The sequence below is a fragment of the Tachysurus vachellii genome, chromosome 25 (assembly GCF_030014155.1).
Source record: "Tachysurus vachellii isolate PV-2020 chromosome 25, HZAU_Pvac_v1, whole genome shotgun sequence".
NCBI lineage: Eukaryota > Metazoa > Chordata > Actinopteri > Siluriformes > Bagridae > Tachysurus > Tachysurus vachellii.
In genome coordinates this window covers 9,952,391-9,974,089 of record NC_083484.1, presented here as the reverse complement: position 1 = coordinate 9,974,089, position 21,699 = coordinate 9,952,391, and the positions used below count along the sequence as shown (strand labels likewise).

General features: G+C 38.6%; 2 protein-coding genes across 7 annotated transcripts in view; one reads left to right on the top strand and one right to left on the bottom strand.

Annotated features, from left to right (window-relative positions):
* LOC132840435 (uncharacterized) overlaps positions 1-21,699 on the bottom strand; it is a 370,465-nt gene that overhangs the window by 130,472 nt on the left and 218,294 nt on the right. The gene's annotated exons all lie outside the window — the stretch shown is intronic.
* The window catches only part of LOC132840220 (intermembrane lipid transfer protein VPS13B-like), a 101,620-nt gene that overhangs the window by 48,119 nt on the left and 31,802 nt on the right, over positions 1-21,699 (top strand). For 3 of the 6 annotated variants that reach the window (XM_060861721.1, XM_060861719.1, XM_060861720.1), the window contains 12 exons: positions 2,228-2,462; positions 2,898-3,124; positions 4,116-4,325; positions 9,017-9,185; positions 9,400-9,514; positions 11,195-11,336; positions 12,455-12,854; positions 12,947-13,064; positions 14,910-15,113; positions 15,767-15,893; positions 16,125-16,268; positions 20,906-21,566. In XM_060861721.1, coding sequence (XP_060717704.1) covers positions 2,228-2,462; positions 2,898-3,124; positions 4,116-4,325; positions 9,017-9,185; positions 9,400-9,514; positions 11,195-11,336; positions 12,455-12,854; positions 12,947-13,064; positions 14,910-15,113; positions 15,767-15,893; positions 16,125-16,268; positions 20,906-21,566 — 2,752 coding nt within the window. Of the gene's footprint in view, positions 1-2,227; positions 2,463-2,897; positions 3,125-4,115; positions 4,326-9,016; positions 9,186-9,399; positions 9,515-9,754; positions 9,813-11,194; positions 11,337-12,454; positions 12,855-12,946; positions 13,065-14,909; positions 15,114-15,766; positions 15,894-16,124; positions 16,269-20,905; positions 21,567-21,699 lie in introns of all 6 variants that reach the window. The other 3 variants (XM_060861725.1, XM_060861724.1, XM_060861722.1) reach the window with 2 other exon arrangements.

Below are 21,699 nucleotides of genomic sequence, written 5' to 3'. Positions count from 1 at the left end.
GCTTTTTGGTCCGGCGTTTATCAGCGATCATTTGAAGACTTTGGCAGTCTGTGGTGAATTTGCACTGAACCATTTTTTGGAGCTTTTGGTTGCACACTTATAAACTGTTGTAGAAAGGACATTCATTACTGTCCAGTGTCACCCAATTGAGGATGGGTTCACTTGAGCCAGGTTTCTTCCTCATATCATCTCAGGGAGTTTTTCCTTGCCACCATCACCTCTGGTTTGCTCATTAAGGATAGATGTTTGACATATATAGTAACTTAATTTTGAACTTAAATTTTTATTTATTCTGTTTCTATACTATTGTAAAGCTGCTTTGAGACAATGTGAATTGTTAAAACTGCTATACAAATAAATTTGATTGAATTGAACTTAGCTCTTCAGCACACATGTAGCGTCCTCCCATTGTTTTATGCTAGCATGTCAAAATAGATTATTAACCTTTAGCAAATCATATTGAACACATTGAGTAGATTCATTTAAAAAGTAACCTTTTTTTAATATAACCTCTTTATATTACTTAAAAGCAAGACTGAATACATAAATAAATAAAATAAATTCAATCATCAAATTCATTTTACTTAGGAAAAAGACTTTAAACTTAGCTGCAATTGTCTAAATTTTATCCTTATATATTTGCTTGTATTTTCTAATCTTTTTTTGTCATATACCTCATCTGTAAATTTGTTGAGAGCAGTCAGAAAAGCTTTCTAGTGCTTACGATCAAAACAACCCTGTAGGGCCCTTTAATAGAACTATAGCAGTATTTTGTTGTGTCTTTTCATGACAGGTAACATACTGGATAATATTTATAGTCAAAATTGATATAACTTTACAACAGTTTAAACAGCAGTTATATTCTTTGCTTTCAGGTGAATATATACAACTATAATGAATATCTGAGAGAATTCCCATGGTAGATAGAAAGGTCTTGACAACATTTATAACTGTTCATTGTATGTATGACACAACCTTTCTCTTTCTGTGATGTTAGTACACCTTCTTTGCTTGATGTAAACAAAGTCCCCCACATTGATTTTTCTCCATAACCTCCCTGTCCTTGTCTAAACAAAGTGGTGCTCCAAAACCATCAATCACCATGGAGGAGCACAGGTCCTGTGGGGAGTGAGCCATGTTTCCATCAATTCTGGCATGCAAGTGTTCCTGTTATCACCAAAGATGCAGGTGTTTGCCTGCAATTCATCAAGCTTATTTTTTAAAAAGCTGGACTTTTTTTTTTTTCTTTTTAATTATTGTTGCTAGTGGTATGTGATTTTTCTTTATTGACCTCTTCACACACTCACATCCTTCCCTGCTTCTTCCTGTGAAATGCGTTTTGAAGGCTTTTTACTCCATTTTATCATTGTCCTGGATTTGAATCGAGTCTGCAATAGCCTGAACACGCAATCCAAGGAATCATACACCAAAAATATGGATTCTGGTAACTCCATTTTTGTTCAAGCTTGAATACAGGATACTTTTCATTTCATCATTTAACTGAGAACACATAACAAATATCCACATAAAATACATACATTGTACCTGATTGTATGCCAAAATTCACTATACACAACACACACAAACTCGACAAAAGGACTTTAAATGGTAAAATATGCTAAATATGAAAAAGAAAAACTTATATTAACTTTAAATGCATAAGAAACAAACAGCTGCTGGTTATCTCTAGAGGCATGTGATATGTTGACTGAATGTCAGAGATATGCCTGAGTAGAAGCAGTACAATATAGTACAATATAATGCATGCCATTATGTTCACACACCTTTGAGTGGAAAAAAGAAATATATGAAGCTCTAGTATCAGCAGGTGAAATTAGATTAGAAGTGTGTATAGGTGACAAACAAATATCCTGGAAAAGAAATCAGCTATTACAAAAATGATCCAAAACACACAAAAAGCAACTATTTGAAGGTTTTTCACAGACTTTCACAATCCTCGGTGTGAAAAAACAAGCTATAAAATGTTTTAGCAAATAAACAGCATTGGGACATTAATATCTGCAAAAACATGTCATGTAATTTCTCTGCAGAATGTTTTTTTTTTTGGTTTAGAAATCAACAGAACATACATTTTAGGATGGTACATGAACACTATTTATATGGTAACATAAAAGCTGATTCTCTCTCTCTCTCTCTCTCTCTCTCGTCACAGAAGAGATCCATTTCTGAGTCTTATTAATTAAGGTATATGTGACCCCAATCACAGGTGGAGCTGCAGTCATGCTGTGTATTTGTGCCTAAGGACACCTTGCCATGCCCCTGCACCATAGTGTGTGGTGATATCCCAGGTACTGTGCGCAGCTGGTACCACAGCCAGGCCTCCATGCCAGGGACTCTTGTAATCTGTCTGCCCCAAGTCAGTGTGATGAGTGCTGGGCACAGGCACATGGAGCCATTACAGGAGATTCCCTTCACTGTGCCAAAACCTGTACTGGATGAGGGTATGGAGAACACACATTTGTACAAAAATAATCCACCATGCTTTAATTTAGATTACATAGTAACAGTGCAAACAAATACATACATACATACGTACAAACTGTACAAGCAGACAAAACAAACATGGTGGTGCATTCAGGGTGGGTTCTTTCTATGATCATTTAGGACTTTCCATTAGTATGATGTGCCTTTTGATATCTCAGGAATTAAGGAAAATGAGTTGATGATTGGAAGATTGAGTTGTAATTGCATGAAATGTTTTTTTTTTTCCAAAATGTAAGTCTCTTAGGAAAAATCTGGGTCTTTAGCTCTAGCTGGTGCCAGTTTTCACTTTGTTCCCTACTTAGAATTGTTGATTGAAATAAGTTGCATAGTTTGTTGTGTTTTATAGAGTATTTCTGTCTGTGTATACTATGTGATTCTGTGCATGTGTGTAGGTGATGCTTTCCCCTGGACAATAACAGTAGGCCAGTTCAGCATATATACATTGCTGGGCCATCAGCGGTCGTTCTCTCTCCTGGAACCAGTAGGGTGTACATCTACGCTCGCCGTCACCTCCCACAAACTACAGCCAACTTCTACTTCTCTTGACTCCAGAAATGCCTTCATCATGTGCCTGCATGTAGACCTGCAACCACTTTATCTGAAGGTCTCCAATCCACAGGTACACTTCCCAAAATTCTACACTTAATAGCAAAACTGATAATAGCCTCCCCTTCAGTTGATCTTACTTTATTTTATTTTTTTATTTCTGTGCTTTGCTGAAGTTCAGTTCAAGACTAGCACAGAGGAAGAAGGTATTTACAGCGGAATGGATTGTGGAAGCGTGTTAAAATAAAATCTTTAAAAAAGATTTTAAATGAATGCAGTAACTTTATATATGACTCTATATACACACTTTAATTTTAGTTACCATCTATTATACATCCCCTCGTTCAGTTCTGTTCTTCCCTTTAATTCTGTGTAATAAAGATTATGTGCTGCTTGAACATTGAAAATCGGAAAAATGTTGAAATATTCCTTTCTAGAATGGTTGTAAATTTCTCTTTCATTTCAGGAATATATAAGATCAATTGTTATTATTAAAGATCATTCTCCTATTTATTAATTAATAGTTATTAATGGTAAATATCCTCAATAATAAAATTAATTTTCAGTGTTTTGGTTTTAGACTTTATCTGGTCACTGACTATGATCAGTTATGGGCTTTTGCAAGGAAATTTCAATAAAAAAGGACTTTAGAACACAGTCTAGCAACCATAGAGCAGGCTTATTTTAACCTTCACAAGCGTTTAGACCAGGGTTATTTTAACCTACTAAAGAGTTTACTGTTTGTAATATTTATTTCAGATAAATAAAATTCAATTACCTTTGAATTTAGTAAGTACCTGTGATATATAGTAAGTCAGTTAGTTATTATAATTAAGCAGCAGGCTGTACTTTAGATTTATTTAAACTTACCTAAAGTGGAAGTCAGAGAAAACGATTTCTCTGAGAAAAATTAGTAGCACTATTCAGTACTTTAGACTTGTTTACAAGGTTTTTGGTAAACTTTAAGTTCATGTGTCCAAACCAGGGATTCTTAATGCAGCTTAATTCTAATAAATGCATAACATTTAGTTATTAATTAATAAATTAATCTTTCCTACTCTCAGATTCAACTGTTATATGAGTTGTTTCTAAATTGGAGCAGTATTTGGGACTGTCTGCAGAAAAGAGGATTCTTGTGGCATGCATCTGGCTTTCAATGGGAAACTCCTCCTCAACCTGCTGGATCTACCTCCCCCTTCCACAGTAGTGCAGGCACCATTCCTCCTGATAACGGCAGCCTAAGTCGTTCAGCTGACCTTGGCTCCCACACGGAGGTCTGTTATACATGCATCACATATCTTACACATCACACCTAACCTACTGTTGCTTACATTGCAGGGGTGGTTGTGTGTGGGTGGTCACATAAATAAATAGAGTGTTGGTGTAGTATGTGTTGTGTGTTGTGTGTTTACTGATGTGTGTACGTCAGAAAGAAATGAGAAATTAGTATATATGAGTAAATATGCTATGTGCCATTTGCATCAGATTCACATAAATTCAATGGTAAGTCAGAGTTAGTAGTAAAAAATATAATAAACAATAATTCCGATCCTGTTTACCTGATTTGAATGGAAATACTTTCACATTAAAACTGAAAGTCTGCACCTTGAGTCACAATTTGCATCTAGAAAATAATAATGATCATTAAGTTAAGACCTGAGCCAGGAAAGAGCTGTTCCATTAACTCCATCAACATTTTTTAAGCTTTTGAGAAGAATATTATCACTTGTGGTATCGAAAGTCAAGCAACACAAGCATGGAAACAAACCCTGATCGGAGCCAGTTGTAAGTCATTTTCAGATTTAACCAGCACAGCCTCGGGACGAGGCCGTGTTTCTTACCAAAGGATTGCATGAATGCTATTGCAATGCAAGTATGAGCCTAACTTTTGTTCTACAACATTTTCTAAGATCTTGGTGATAAAGGGGAGGTTTGATATTGGCTTATAGTTAGACAGCTGACAAGGGTCAATAATTTTGGCACATGTCTAGAGCAAGGCAATATTTTGAATATATTTATGTTGGCTTTGTAGAAGCCAACATTCTGATTTCCTTTATAAGCTTATTATTATTATTATTATTATTATTATTATTATTATTATTATTATTATTCTTAGCCACAAATTTATCAAGAGTAACTCGTCCTAGGGCTTTCGAGCCACATGCACCAAATTCGGATATGTCGTAGACCCTGGTCTGAAGTTTGTTGCTATTACTTTTCTAAGCGATCGGAATTCCGGCATTCCCGGTACGGAAGCTCAAAGTGGCCTTTTTTCGTATCCGCTTCCATTATAAACTTTGGAGGTTTATAACTCGACAAGTTTTCGAGCGATTTACACCAAACTCGGACAGGTTCTTTAAGACGTTACTCCGGACAAAGTTCCGGACTCGGCGTTCCGACGGAACTTTCGGTTTTTCCGTAGTCGACGATGGAACGTCCCATAGACTTGAATGGGGAATTCCTAAAATTCCTCTAAGCTTTCACACACGCAGCGTGCGCAGAGCTCAGGCACGGCTTCTCTCCTGTGTTCTATGCAGTATAATAATAAGTAGAATCCCATAATGACTGCAGTATTGACATGAAATGTTCAAACCCTCAGTAGCCACTTTTTGCCAAAAGTATTGACACCCCACCGGGTATACTGGTGACATCACGTGACGTCAGCCCCGCCCCCAGAATAAGTGAAATCAAAAATGAGCACAATATGGACATGTCATATATCAAAACACTCAGCCCAATGAGGGGAAGTGCCTCACGTGTATTTTGGTCACGTCACGTGACGTCACGTGTATAGCCCCGCCCCCAAAATAAGCAAAATCAAAAATTTGCACAACATGGACATGTCATATATCAAAACACTCAGCCCAATGAGGGGAAGTGCCTCACGTGTGTTATGGTCACGTCACGTCACGTGTCGTCACGTGTCGTCACGTGAAAATAAAAAATTAGCACAACATGGACATGTGACATATCAAAACACTCAGCACAATGAGGGGAGCTGCCTCACGTGTATTTTGGTCACGTCACGTGACGTCACGTGTAGCCCCGCCCCCAAAATAAGCGAAATCAAAAATTTGCACAACATGGACATGTGACATACCAAAACACTCAGCACAATGAGGGGAACTGCCCCACGTGTATTTTGGTCACGTCACGTGACGTCACGTGTAGCCCCGCCCCCAAAATAAGTAAAATAAAAAATTAGCACAACATGGACATGTCATATATCAAAACACTCAGCCCAATGAGGGGAAGTGCCTCACGTGTGTTATGGTCACGTCACGTCACGTGTCATCACGTGTCGTCACGTGAAAATAAAAAATTAGCACAACATGGACATGTGACATATCAAAACACTCAGCACAATGAGGGGAACTGCCCCACGTGTATTTTGGTCACGTCACGTGACGTCACGTGTAGCCCCGCCCCCAAAATAAGCGAAATCAGATATTTGCACAACATGGACATGTGACATATCAAAACACTCAGCACAATGAGGGGAACTGCCCCACGTGTATTTTGGTGACGTCACGTGACGTCACGTGTAGCCCCGCCCCCAAAATAAGCGAAAACAAAAATTTGCACAACATGGACATGTGACATATCAAAACACTCAGCACAATGAGGGGAACTGCCCCACGTGTATTTTGGTCACGTCACGTGACGTCACGTGTATAGCCCCGCCCCCAAAATGAGCGAAATCAAAAATTTGCACAACATGGACATGTCACATATCAAAACACTCAGCACAATGAGGGGAACTGCCCCACGTGTATTTTGGTCACGTCACGTGACGTCACGTGTAGCCCCGCCCCCAAAATAAGCGAAATCAAAAATTAGCACAACATGGACATGTCATATATCAAAACACTCAGCCCAATGAAGGGAAGTGCCTCACGTGTGTTATGGTCACGTCACGTCACGTGTCGTCATGTGTCATCACGTGAAAATAAAAAATTTGCACAACATGGACATGTGACATATCAAAACACTCAGCCCAATGAGGGGAAGTGCCTCACGTGTGTTATGGTCACGTCACGTCACGTGTCGTCACGTGTCATCACGTGAAAATAAAAAATTTGCACAACATGGACATGTGACATATCAAAACACTCAACACAATGAGGGGAACTGCCCCACGTGTATTTTGGTAACGTCACGTGACGTCACGTGTAGCCCCGCCCCCAAAATAAGCGAAATCAAAAATTTGCACAACATGGACATAGCCCGCCCCCAAAATGAGCGAAATCAAAAATTTGCACAACATGGACATGTCACATATCAAAACACTCAGCACAATGAGGGGAACTGCCCCACGTGTATTTTGGTCACGTCACGTGACGTCACGTGTAGCCCCGCCCCCAAAATAAGCGAAATCAAAAATTAGCACAACATGGACATGTGACATATCAAAACACTCAGCACAATGAGGGGAACTGCCCCACGTGTATTTTGGTCACGTGACGTCACGTGTAGCCCCGCCCCCAAAATAAGCGAAATCAAAAATTTGCACAACATGGACATGTCATATCAAAACACTCAGCCCAATGAAGGGAAGTGCCTCACGTGTGTTATGGTCACGTCACATCACGTGTCGTCACGTGTCATCACGTGAAAATAAAAAATTTGCACAACATGGACATGTGACATATCAAAACACTCAGCCCAATGAGGGGAAGTGCCTCACGTGTGTTATGGTCACGTCACGTCACGTGTCGTCACGTGTCATCACGTGAAAATAAAAAATTTGCACAACATGGACATGTGACATATCAAAACACTCAGCACAATGAGGGGAACTGCCTCATGGGTATTCGGATCATGTCACATGCTCATGTCCGCTCGCCTCCAAAAGTATTGGCACCCTAGCGGTCCAGTAGCTTTCACAATCTTTCTGTCCACTTGCCTCCAAAAGTAACACTAACCCTTATGTCCACTCGCCTCCAAAAAGCACCGGCCTTTGCGAATACTTGCACCGTCAAAGCCAACATCAAAGTTTGTCTCGACGAACTTTACAAATCTAGTTTTGATTGCTTTTGCAGTGTGAGAGTGTACAGGTAGTGATCAAATACATATGTTGATTTTGAAGTGGAAATTATTGTAACTAGGTCTGTTTAATGGGAGAAAAGATTTGAATCACTCTTCTGAAGTGGTTATATTGATTTCTACATCATTATCAGGTTGTCTAATGTTCAGTTAATACTCTGCTAATACTATCAGACCTCTGTCTAATATTCTCAATTTTGTCATTGAAAAACGTCAAAAAGAAAGAATCTAGAAATCTGTTATCTGTCAAGGTGGATATGCTGATAAATATGCTGATCTTCTTGTAGAGAACTGAAATACTACAAATTTTCTTTTGTTGTCACCATTAAATTAGAATTTTCTTGGGGTCTGTTTAAAGGTGTTTGTGAGGTCATAATACCATGGTGGTATTTTTTTGAGCTACATTATCTATCTGTAACAGATCTTTGACTTTAAGTGTCACCTGATCGAGTTAATGATCTGTGGGGTCAGATAGTGAAACAATCAATACCTACGCTGATCTAAATGGCCTTTTCCTGGTTCTAATCTGATTCGTTATATAATGTCTCCAGACTACTGTTTCTATCTTAATTGTATATTTCCTAAGTTCTCCCACACCACTCCACTGCTGTGATCTGGTTTCTTTTGCTGTCCGCATCAGATTAAAAACACTTTTGATTGAAGATTGATGCTTGACAACAAAGCCAAAAACAGACCAGCACCCACTTTGCAAACCACCCACTGCACCACACTCCCTCTGATTCCTTAGCATTGCTTGACTGGTTCCAGCTTCTCTCAGGGTATAAGGAAGTCATGCATCAAGACTCTTCTCTATTTGGGCACCTAGGTGGTGAAATTTATTTTCCTTAGATAGTGTTGTCGAAATACATTTTGTACATATGGGTTATTTTAATGAAAATGTAATGACTCTGTTACTCAGGGTGAATCTGTGCCAACTGGTGAGGACCCTTCCTTCTGTGAGCCTCTAACTCTAGAGCAGAAGACGAGCACAATTGGTGGGTCCAGTGGGAAGGTTAGCCTGTGGATGCAATGGATGCTGCCCAAACTAACGGTCAAACTGTTCGCTCCAGACCCAACAACAAAGACAGGTAGAAGAGACAGTCTGTAGTGTGCCATCACTGAATATCTACACATATAACACATTAAAGATGCAGGCTGTGTGGTGTCATGTTCAGAGGCCTTGCCTGTTTACTCATTATCTTAGACTGTTCAAGCAAATTTAGCATGTTTATCTGATAATATAGTGATTGGAAAAAGAAAGTACACATTTACAAATAGTGTTGTGTGTGTGTTTGTTTACAGAGATCTGTGTGCTCGGTGAACTAGAGGATCTAAGTGCCTCAGTGGACATGCAAGACGTGTACACCAAACTGAAATGTAAAGTGAGCAGCTTCAACATTGACCATTACAGAAGCAGGTAGGACACATGGGAAGAATGGGAAATATAGAGTAGGTGAAAGAAAATGATTCATGTACTGTATTGACAGTGTTTGTATTAGTTGCTCACTTGAGTTGCATTGTTTGGCTAGAAAACATAGATTTCTAAACACTGTTTCCATGACTTCAATATTTTAAGGAGCGCTTTAATGAATAAGTGAGTAGTTGTAGATGAGCATGTATGCTGAGTTTGTGTGATGAGATAGGCTTTATGTTCTAGACCAGGTGAGGCTGACTGTTTTGAAGGAGTGATTCTGCAGTGCAAGGAGAAAGCAGTGGTGAGATCCTGCAGCTACAGAACATGCTGCTAAACTAAAACTTTACAGAGGAACAGACACAGTTATTCTGCAGCATAAAAGGTCAATGGAAGCAGCAGTGTGTATTACAGAGCTGGTCCCATGCACAGACTGAAAATGTGCTGCAGACTGACTGCAGAAAGTTCCAAAGATACATTGCAATGTTTTGCCTCCTGTGTGGTTCTCCCTGTACCTCCTCTGATTGGCTGAGATGGTTCATGTAATTGATTGCTGATTGATTCTCATGGTTCTGGGTAAAGCTGGGTGGTACTGCTTATTATTGAAACTTACATGGTGGTGTATACTGTTTACACTCCCATCATGTTTGCTTGTTACTATTATATAATTATTAGTATTTATAATGAGTTTAAATGTGATTGGTTGATTCTGAACACATTCCTAAATATAACACGGTGTGCAGACTTAGGCAACCAGGTTATTGTACAATTTTATTCACCCCGAAAAAAATATATTCTTATTGTTTTCCACTTTAATATATTGGTTGCAATTTCAAAACAAAGTTGGAAAAGCATCTGACATGATTTATCTTGGTTTATTTTTTTTTTACAGAACAAAAACCTTTTATTTTAACAAGATGGGGTTGACTTTTTATAGCAACTGTAATCTAGAATTGCTTAATAAAGACAAAAAATGAGCACTTCCTTTCTAATACTGGCAGTGGCATTCAGTGGTGGCTTTCAGCATCACCATTAATGTTATTTTAATTGAGAGAGGTCCACAAAGATGTAAAATCAATTTCTGCTTTTGAGGTCAAATTTTTTCAGCCTTCTTTTATCCAGATGGAAAAAGTACCATTTCCATATGATTGTTACATATATACAGGCCTAATCTTAAGTAGACATCTTTTAGGTATTCTTTTGTAAAATACACATTAATGAGCACAAAGCATTCTCTATTTACCTTGACAGAATCTGAGAGCACTCATGAAGTCTAGAGATGAGAGGGAATAGTAATATTTGAGGTCAGAACTCTTGCAGAGATGATTCCAGACTTAATTGGCTCCCATTTCACTTGGGAGAAAATGACTGCTGTCTTGGAGAATTTTCTGAATGTTCTTACACTAAATCTGTAAAGATTGCTGAGTCAGGAAACGTATCAGATTACACATTATTGAGTACCATAATATGAAGGGATAAAACAAAAAGAAATAAAAAGAAAAAATCACTCAAATCAAATTTGTATTCAACTTCTCTGGTGGCCATTGTAAGCATTTTGCTGTGGAAATTGTCATGTGGATGTCTTTCCATCTTTCCGTCCTTTTCGGCATCTTCTATTACAAATGAATTAAAATCTTGTCTTTTCCCCCCTTTTTTTTTTTTTCTAACCTTGCATTGGGGTTCTAGTGGGAAGGTTGGCCCCATGTGGCCAGGTGTGTGTAGCGGGGTGCTGCTATCCTGCACAGACAAACTGAACCGACGTACCCTGCTGCTCCGCCAAGCCAAGCACCAAGACCCCTTCAGCCACTTCTCTGCCTTCTTTTCTCCTGTAAGCGCTTCTGTCTCTCCTCTGTTTTGGCATTTTAGAGTTTCCAACAGCCTCCACACCCTCACAACACTGACGACTGAATGTTTGAGGTTGAGCTGTATACCATTTCAACCAGTCCTCTAGTCTTTTGGCTAATCTGTTGTGTTTTGTATGAGATTAAATTGTCAGACATTTTTTTTGTGTGTGTGTGCAGGAGGCTGCTGAATGCTCAGTTTCCTTAATAAGCATCTAATTCATCTTTTGAAATTTTGTTTTTCCTTTACAAGATCGTATCAAAATCTGTGTACGAGAAAAGTGTCCTAATGACTCTTCTATTTCAAAAATAACAATACTAATATTTAATAATAATAATAATAACTTTCACAAGGGTGATAATGAAGTTAATAATGATGATTATTGGAATTTTACTTTTAATTTTATTGTTCAGGAGGTTTTAAGGAGGTAATTATTGAAATCCAAACTCTCCTGAGTAGTTTAACACCATATTTTTAAAAATGGTAGTTTTAACACCACTTCTATAAGAACAACAAAAATCTGAACAATATTATATAATCATGTAAGCATAAACAATAGCGTTACATCTCAAACTCTGGGCCATAAGGATATCTGAAAGTTAGAAATGTGAGAAAAGTTTGTGATGTTTCTTGCACCTACTGTTGCATCATTGACCTTCTATTTCTTCGGAGAAGACACAGCATTTTAAATTAACATCAGTACAAATATGCATATTCACTGTACAAATAAACGGTCGCTGATGCAAGATATTTATTCTATATTTGGGCATTTAAAAAGACTGAAATTACTTGTTTTGTTTAGCTTTGTTTATTTACTTTGTTAATTTACTATAAATTTAAGAATCTTTTAAATTATTATTTATTGTCTTATATTACTTCCAAAGAAATACAGAACCTTCATAAGGGCTCACAAACTCTTCACATTCTAACAACTTTGAAATATAGCAGTCAATTATAGTTGTTGCTCAGCTTTATACAGATTCTATATTATATATAAGTGTAACTTCACTGTCTATATTAAATTCAATTGTTTCATGTCTTACTGTCTTTCGGTGCCTCACATTGACATTTGATTGGCTTATATGTGGTTTCCTGGATGAACAGATGGCAGCAAAGGCTTTGGAAGCATGTCAGCAGCCTCATGGCTTTCTGTCACTGACATACACCCAAGCTGTGACCTGCAATGTCCTCCATAAACTAACAGCACGTCAGGAGACAGCAGGACCTCAGAGGCTGAACAGTGGTGGGTCTGATGGCTCCCCACAGCATCTGCACGAAATCTTGCTGACTGCTCAGCCGTTTGACCTGGTGCTCTCATGCCCCCTTCTGGCCAGCATAACCCGGGTGTTCCACACAGTCTCGCCTCCACCTTCCAGATGGGCGTTCAAGGACTGCCGGTCAGCTGGCCAGCCAATGAGAGGCTGTTCCTTCTCTTCAAGCAGTCTGCCACTCATCTATGTCAATACCAATATGATCCGAGTCTTCTGCCCCCTTCAGGACAGCAGTGAGCGCCTAAATATCTGGATTTATTCTTCATAAAGTATTTAATAAGATATCTGCAGTGTGTGATTGATGATTTAATGTGTGGGTATGCAGGTTCTCACCTGAAGGAGAAGATAGAGGACACACTTGTCCTCAAGATAGGGTCAGTCTGCGTGGCTCCTCAAGCAGATAATCCTCTCACCCGCACAATACTGCGAAAAGATATCTACCAGTGAGTACACCTCATACACTCAACCCTACAAGGTCATCTATCAGTGAGTGGCACGTAATATTATCTACTAGATTCTCTACTTTCTTTGCATGATATTCAATTGATTGGTTCATATTTCAGTTGATCGATTGATTGGTGAAACACAAATCTACAATAACATACAATGCTAAAAGAAAGGACTGAACCAAACACAGCATGCAGGTCATTAGGACTTGGAAAAGCTTGTGCTAGCTCTACAGCTGCAAAACGCATTGCATAATTTAATGTCACACTGAATTTCTTTTATTACTAACTATACTGCAATTTGGGACTGTCAGGAGACTGTGATCACTATTTTATGTTTTTGTAAATAGCTTATTGCTAATGCTGCTGCCTTATGTCCAAAAGGATGAAGATGATAAATAAGTCAGTTATTGCTCATGCAATAGGTACTTTCTTAAAGTGCAATTGAAGTTTTGTTACACTGCATATTGGTAAATAGGTTATAATATATTTGGATGCATCAGTGAAAATGGTCTTTCTTAGCAGCTTTTATTCTACACCAGATGTTTCAGCCCATAGCAAAATGTCCTATCTATATTAAATGCATTATTCTGCAGTGGCATTCGCCTGTTGAATAACCTACATTTTAAACATCACAGTTTGTTAACCTTTCTATTAAGCTTTTATACTTCAATCTCCCTTCCAAAATCTCATAACAAAACCAAAGTACAACATTAAGTATAGACTCAGGTAGGCCATCAGAATGTGGCCTGGTGAGTATCTTCACACCCGCTTCATATATTGTGCAAACTCCGGAGTATTATATTTGAATTCCACACCTCATCTTGTTGGAGGTAAGCTCTATTTAAGCCTGAGCCTGACTCCATGATGTGTGTTCCCTAGTCATCAGACAGTCCCTCGCTTTCTGGTTGTCAAAGGTTCCAAGATTGTCTATATACATTACTAGATGGATGTTTAGCAGTACTGTAGAGCATTTAACAAACACCGGAGGGCTCTGTGAAAGTCTGAAATGAAGAGCCAGGTATCCATATGTCTCGCACTGAACAATAATTCCATCGGCTTTAGTGGCACAAATATATTTGAGAACTTTTTGATTTTAAGATGGCACTAAGGAAATTCACACCTGAGGACAATGCCCCATTTTCTTTGCTGTGTCATAAACTGGGATCCAACTGGGGTTCCACATAGCAGAAGAAGCACAACAAGACAGTGTGGAAGGAAAATTCAACACTTGGAAGAATTCTTGGTGGGAAGAAATACTGTGCTACCATCTGTACTAAAAAGAAGTGTGAGCTCCCAGACTTGCCATGTTGGGTTTAACGAATGGTCCGTCTTTGCCCAAGCTGCTTTCACCTCCAGGGTTTTAGACTTTTCAGAGGCTCTGTTTGTGTGCCCATGGCACATATTGGGACCCTGATGGCTAGGGCATCTAGACTGCTGCCTTTGCAACGGTCTGGTGAAGGCCAGTGGATGGCACAGACTGTGATTCCTTAGTAGGCCATATTTATAGAGCTTCATCCTACGTATCTCTTCTCCTTTTATCATTGTTAAATGGACACTACAGTAGGGCCAAACAAGGTTTTGGGGCCATTAGAACATCCAAAATCTGCATTAGCTCCTTGTTACACAGCCTTGAGTGACTAGGCCGCTATTCTTTTTCTATGCTCAAAAATTGAGAAGAGGTATTTCAAAGAAATTGGTGACTGTTAAGCAACTGCTATTGGAAACATTTAATGACTGCCATCCAACAAGCCTACGGAAGTAAAGAAGGGCATTTAATCAGAATCGTTATTACATTTTGAGCACTTCTCTACTAACCCTGTACTTTTTTCAATTATTTAGAAGAGCATTGAATCTGGGTGTTCTGCGTGACCCAGGGTCAGAGGTTGAGGATCGACAGTATCAAATCGACCTCCAGAGCATCAATGTTGGAACTGCACAATGGGGGCAGCTTCAGCCTCAGGGAGAAGGAATGAAGGGTAGCACACCACCTGAAGGTGAAAGAAGTTCTCAGAATCCAGCACTGGAGTGGAACATGGCTAGCAGGTAAGACTCACACCATCTATTCTACACCTTTATAGTTGATTGTCAGGTTGGCAGGTCTTTCATATTTTAGCTAGTTCATATGGAGCTGTTAGGAATCATGGCCACAGTTGTATGTACTCCAACAAAACATTACACACAGTATCACTGCCCATATTTTAGCATTTTGCTTGTGCTGAAAGGTCCCCTTATTTAGCTGATTCAGATCCATGTATTCTTTTTGTGGGGAGCTATTATGACTTTATTGATAGTTATGTCATTTAAATATGGAGTTCATTCACTACTCATCATATAACATGCACTGACTATTTTTTCCTTTATTTTTGTTTCAAAATCTGTGTATTCATGCAGTTTTATAATCAGCTGATCATGTAGCAGACACTGCATTTTCTTCATTTTGTACAATTTGATGGATATATATATATATACACTCACTCGTAAATTTTATATACATATGCTCTCTCTAGAATGTTTAAATTTAGTGGCAATAATAAGGCAATCAGCAGTAGGAACATCTACTGGCAACATAAGAGGACACCACTTTGCAACTTGCAGTGATTAAATAGCTGCTTTTTTTGTGGATAGTGTTAACCATTAAGCATTCATACCGGGTGCAGTTCAAGATGGATTTCTTGCATCTGTGTGTCTGCTTTTAGCATCAAGAAGCACCAGGAGAGGAGAGCAATCCTCACTCCTATCCTGACCGACTTCTCTATACGCATCACTGCTGCTCCTGCCATCATCTACAGTAAACCTGTCACTTCTGACAACAGTGCAGTGGAGGTACATACAGGAAAATGTTTAGAAGCAAGTATTTGTGTGTGATCAGTCATTTAGACCTTGTCTATACACAGCGATATTGAAACATTCACAAATTTCTACATTTCTAAATTTCTTCCTATAGTATCTATGTGTAAGGGAAACTCTGTAAGGGCTCACCTAAGGGCTTCCATGGTGTTTTCACCCTTTTTACAATATTGTCTCCTTTATTTTTCTTTCTTGCTATTTCTGCAGGATATTGTGGTGTGTGGACACAGTTTGGAGTTGAATGTCACATCAGCCCTGGAGATGTTTCTAAGCTTGTCTCAGGTGCAGCTCATCCAACAACTGATCCTTTCCAACATGGTTATTTTTGGATCTTCAGAAAAAAACACAGAGGTAAACAACAGCACATAATTATAGAGTACCTTCTACAAACAAAAACAAAACAGGACATGACCAGGGGTCTATAACTCAAAGATTTAAGCAACCTACTTTTTTCAATTACATATTTATAATGTGGTTCTAAATTAACATTTGAATATTTTATTATGTCAGTAACATACATTCAGTCCCCTCCATAACTATTGGGACAGCAAGGCCAATTCTTTTCGGTTTTTTTTTCTATAAAAAGAATTCATTTGTGTTAAAGTTCAAAAGATTATCAGAAGATGAATTAGACAGTCTTGAACATGGTTTCTTCCTTCAATGCATGCTCAATCGAGTTAAAGACCACATGAACTAAAACCTTCCCTTTTTCCCCTCTGTTTTGCGTCATTGGTTTGCTGCATGTTGACGTTTCTGCACTTTTCTGTAAATTGGCACACAAAATGGTTTTGAATTCTGACCCGGATAAGCGGTAGAAAATGGATGGACTTCTGAATTCATTCTGTTACTACCATCATTAGTTCCAAAAGCTGCCATGCATGCGCCAGCCACCACACTACCTCAATCATGCTTGACCGATGAGTTCATAGGTTTGGATCATGAACAGATCTTTTCTTCTTCCACTCTTTGCTCTTTCTATCACTTTGGTTTAGTCAAGAACCTTTGTGGCTTTTGTGTTTCTTCTTTGCATTTCCTTGCAAAGTCAAATCTGATCTTGGGATTCGTATTTAAGTTTTGAGATTTTTCTTCATTTCTTGCAAGGAAGTTTGTTTCTTTCATCAATTGATGTTGTTTTCCTTGGCCAACCCTTTCTGCGTCTACTTGTTAGCACAGCAGAGGAATCATCTTTCTTATGACATTCCAAATTGTTGTTTTGGCCAGTGATTGTTTAGAGGCTTTCCTTGTTTTCTCAGCTTCACAATGACTTTTCTCAAATCTTACATTACATTTACATTTACATTTTACATCGTTTAGCAGATGCCCTTATCCAGAGTGACTTACATTTTTTTATCTCATTTTCTTTATACAACTAAGCAATTGAGGGTTAAGGGCCTTTCTCAGGGGCCCAGCAGTGGCAGCTTGGTGGACGTAGGAATTGAACTCACAACCTTCCGATTGGTATCCCAACACCTTAAACACTAGGCTACCACATCCCACTAGGCTACAAATGTAGCCTTCACAGGCACCACACAGGACTCAAACCAAGAATAAACATTCAGAACTATTTGTATAAGAAGCTAATTGTTAAAGAAATCAATCTAACAGGGCAAATGCTGGGGTATTGAGATACAAAGATACAGAGGAGCCTGGTTTATACTTGATGCATGATTTTGAGTGTGTACTTTTTTACACCATACACACAAATAATGTACTTAATTTAGAAATTGGTATAAAACTGGTACAAAATCTGAGCTTCCAGTATGTTAGAAGGTGACATCAGAGGTTTTTAAACTTCAGACACTACCTGCAATAGAAAAGCTGGTTAGTGTTGAATAGTATATAAGTATGTGATTTTAGACAATGAGTTAATTTGTTTCATGGATATAGATTAACTTTGCTGGTGTAGTGCATCCAATAAAAGATCCAAATTTATTTCTGTCAGCAAATCTTAAAAAAAATATATACATAAATAAAAATTGAAAGCCAACCAGCTTTGCACACTGTTTGTTACTGCTTTTAACCTATTCTTCCTGTCAGATTTGCCCATGGTTTGTTCAGGTTAGTTGGATGACATTTGAATAGTCCCACAGATTGTTGATTGGATCACAATCTCGAACGACCATTGTGGAATGTTCACTGGTCTTGGTGATAGAGATCATTGACATGTTGAAAGGTGAACTTTCTCGAGTTTTATTCGGCAATTAGGTTGTCTCTCTGTATCTCCCTGTATTTTGCACCACCTACCCATCTTCTGTTTCATTTTGATGAGATCCACAGTCCCTACTGAGGAAAAACAATCCGCACTGAGGGGTTCTGCCAGTCCGTATTTAAATGTCGGAATAGTATTTGTTGAGGAATGGGTAGTGTTAAGATTGTGCCACAAGTTTTTACACACAACATTTTTTTTTAACCAAAAAGCTTAGTTTTTGTCTCATCTGACCACAAAATCTTAGCCAAGATTTTAGTTGGGCCACAAATGATTTTGAGAATCTCAGACATAGATACTCTTCTGTACAAGCCAGCTGTATGCAGGGCTTTTAATATCATTTTCTGGTACACCTTCATTCCAGAACACTGTTGCTCCTTCACAAGTCCTCTTGTTTCTCTGACTCTGAGGTCTGTGGGAAGTCTTTGACTTGGCATTTTTACAAAAGCGATCAAACATGGTTCCTTTCGATATCCACAGTTTTGAACGTTATCTTGTAATTATTTTCTGTTCTGTGTATGTCTGCTGGTTTGTTAAGAATATGACACAGCAATTTTTTTCATTTGCCCTGGGATAGCCTTTACAGGGAGCACTCTGAGTTGCATTTCTGTCCCTATGCTCACTTTCTTCTAGCATATTTCCCCAGCCCTGTTGCTGTTTGTCAAGCTGTAACCAAGGCCGCCCACTCTATGACCTAATTGGGGTTTGCTGTTTCAGATGTGTGCATGATGTAGTGTCTGAATGTCTTTTGTTTTTTGTTGAAAAAACAGTGTTTCTTTTGTGCTTTGAGGTTATGTCCTTAGGAGATCATTTGTAACTGAATCCTACTTCTGAACCACGGTTAAGAAGGTACTGGTTGGTTCAGACCATGTGGTTTGCAATGGAATGTCCTTTAGCATTTGCATTCCTCTCCTTTTATTGAGTTGTCTGATGCACAACAATCACAAAATAATCAAAATCGTATGCTTAAATCTCTCCAAATTTTTGCTATAGAACGATAGTTTTTGTTTTTAACTATTCGTGTTTCTTCTTGACACTCCAGGCCAGTTGCATGGCTTTTCTGCAGTACTTGATCTGACCTCTGTGAGAAGCTTTTTTTGTAACTGGATTCCCAAGATCCAAAGTTAACACTGCTATGTGAAGCCGACTTCTTCATGAGAAGGATGTCAAACACTGCTTAAAGAATTTAATAAATTCTTGAGAAAAAAATATGGAGAAGGGAACAATTTCTAATATTCTGTACACCTTGTGTGCATGCATAACTGCCATTGGAACCGGTTCCCTTGCATTTTTTCATTTATTGACTATATCTATTTTCTAATTTTTTAGGGATCGCTCAAAAACAGACTGACCTTGTCCACCGGCTAATGTGTGTGTATTCAGGCATTTTTTTGTGAGTGTTTTTGTGCACAACCACACCTGGAGTAGTCTCAGTGTGGCGTTCTGTGAGGTCCATGTGACTGACTAGAGGTGAAAACACATTGGATAATTCCTCTTAAATAAAAGAGGAGGTCATCTCAGAGAACAGGTGTAAACTGGGCTGCAATTTTTTAGATTAAAAAAAATCTCAATCACTGGAACCACTGTTGCCAGAGCGACAGGAATGGTTTCTCCACAGTTTCAGAAGATTGGGTGTATGTTTTGTATGTAGATCAAAATTGCCACCACAATTTAAAGTGCATTGCCTCTATCTATTCACCTGACCACACTTGTTGTGCGATATCAAAGAGTCCTAATCACTTTGCAAGTAAATTAGAGCTTGATGTAGGTAGTAAAACAAGCATCTGTAGCAATTATTTCTGTGTTCATTATCTAATGTCCTCTTGAGACCACAAGGCTCATTTCGACGCACTTACCCCAGTTTTATGCATTAATAAATACAAATATAAATGACCCTTTTTAAGCATTTAATTTCTCTGATTAGCCCATGTGTCTGCTGAAGATAAATACTTGATGAATCAGTTTTATGCCCAATAATTTGTAAAGATTGCACAATGGCACTTTTGGGTTGACCAGCAGGTTCACCAGCTGACATTTGTGACATGCCACACACCATTGGTGAACATTACCTCAAATGCCCAGCCAATAGAATTATGCTATGAGATGGTTCAGTGTTTTATCCTGGCCCATATGCCCAGCCTTGAGATTAGGATGAGTAGGGAACCGGAGTTTCTACAGCTCTTTGACTCTAACAAAAGGTTTTTCTCTTTGCAGTATCAAATAACCAGCATATAACTTTTCAGTTATATAGAGTACTATATGTTAAATTTTAATGAAGAAAAAAATTATTGTGCTGTGATTGAGCACAGAAAATATGAGCAAGAACTACAGTAAATGCAAAAGAATTTAAGCTTAATATAATAATAATAATAATAATAATAATAATAATAATAATAATAATAACAAAGAATAATAATAATCATTATTATTATGATTATTATTATTGTTATTATTATTATTATTATTATTATTATTATTATTATTTAATATGTAAATATTTCTTCATGTGATATTTACAGCTGCAGTTATTAAAATGCAAATGAAGCCAAAGTGACTGGTGCAGGAGAGTAACATGCCCCAGTTTAATCATAGATACAGTTACATAAAATAGTGTACCGCTTCCTTCCCTGGTTCTCCAAAACACATTTTGATTAATGTTATATATTTATATCTTTAATTCTTTTGTAGTGCCTACTTGACTAATGTGCTTTTAATTTTCTTCCTGTGTGTGTGTGTGTGTGTGTCATGTGGCATGTATGGGGTTTGTGTTTTACATGTGTAGAAGCACAGGCAGAACCTTCAACGTGGAAATGTGTGTGCTGCAGGGTATGTGGAGTCTTCGAGGATGGGGACTGTGCCCTGTGGGCAGGACAGTGGCTTTGGCAGTGACAGTGAACACCTGCGCTTTGCTCATTATGACCAGCACAGGACCACTAGCCATCGACAACTAACATGTCTTTCCCGTCAGCCTACCATCATCAAGAATCTGTCCTTCATACCATTTGACATCTTTCTCACTGCTGGCAGCCTCAATCTCATGACTTATATAATGACCCACGATTCAGCATCAACTGTAGAATCCACTGAACATGCACACAAGAAATTCCTCAACATACCTAAGAAAGATTCGGAACATATAGAGCCTCAAATGCCTGAGCCTGTCACAGCGGGAGATCTGCCCAATACTTCTTCAGGAGCAGAGTTTGTCATGTCTGATGGGTTGTCCTCACCTAGCAGAGAACATATAAGGCAAACACTGGGTATTACTGTTGTTAGACAGCCTGGGAGACGAGGTGTAGAAGGAGGCCTATTGCAGCCGCTTCTTTTCCTGCAACTCACTCAGCCATCAGTCCTTCTCAGCTGCCACCAGCGCAGACAGCGCCTAGAGCTCTCACTGTTTGACCTCACAGTGAAGGGAGTTGCCTCTGATAACACCTACCTGGGTAGGCTGCCTTAATTCTTACTTCATTTTAATGAAACAGAGTTCTCTGATCTAGTCTTCTTTTCCCAGCTCTGCTTATGTGCAACCAATGCAGGGAGTAGCTCAATTTCTGAATGATTGTTTTAGGTCTCTGT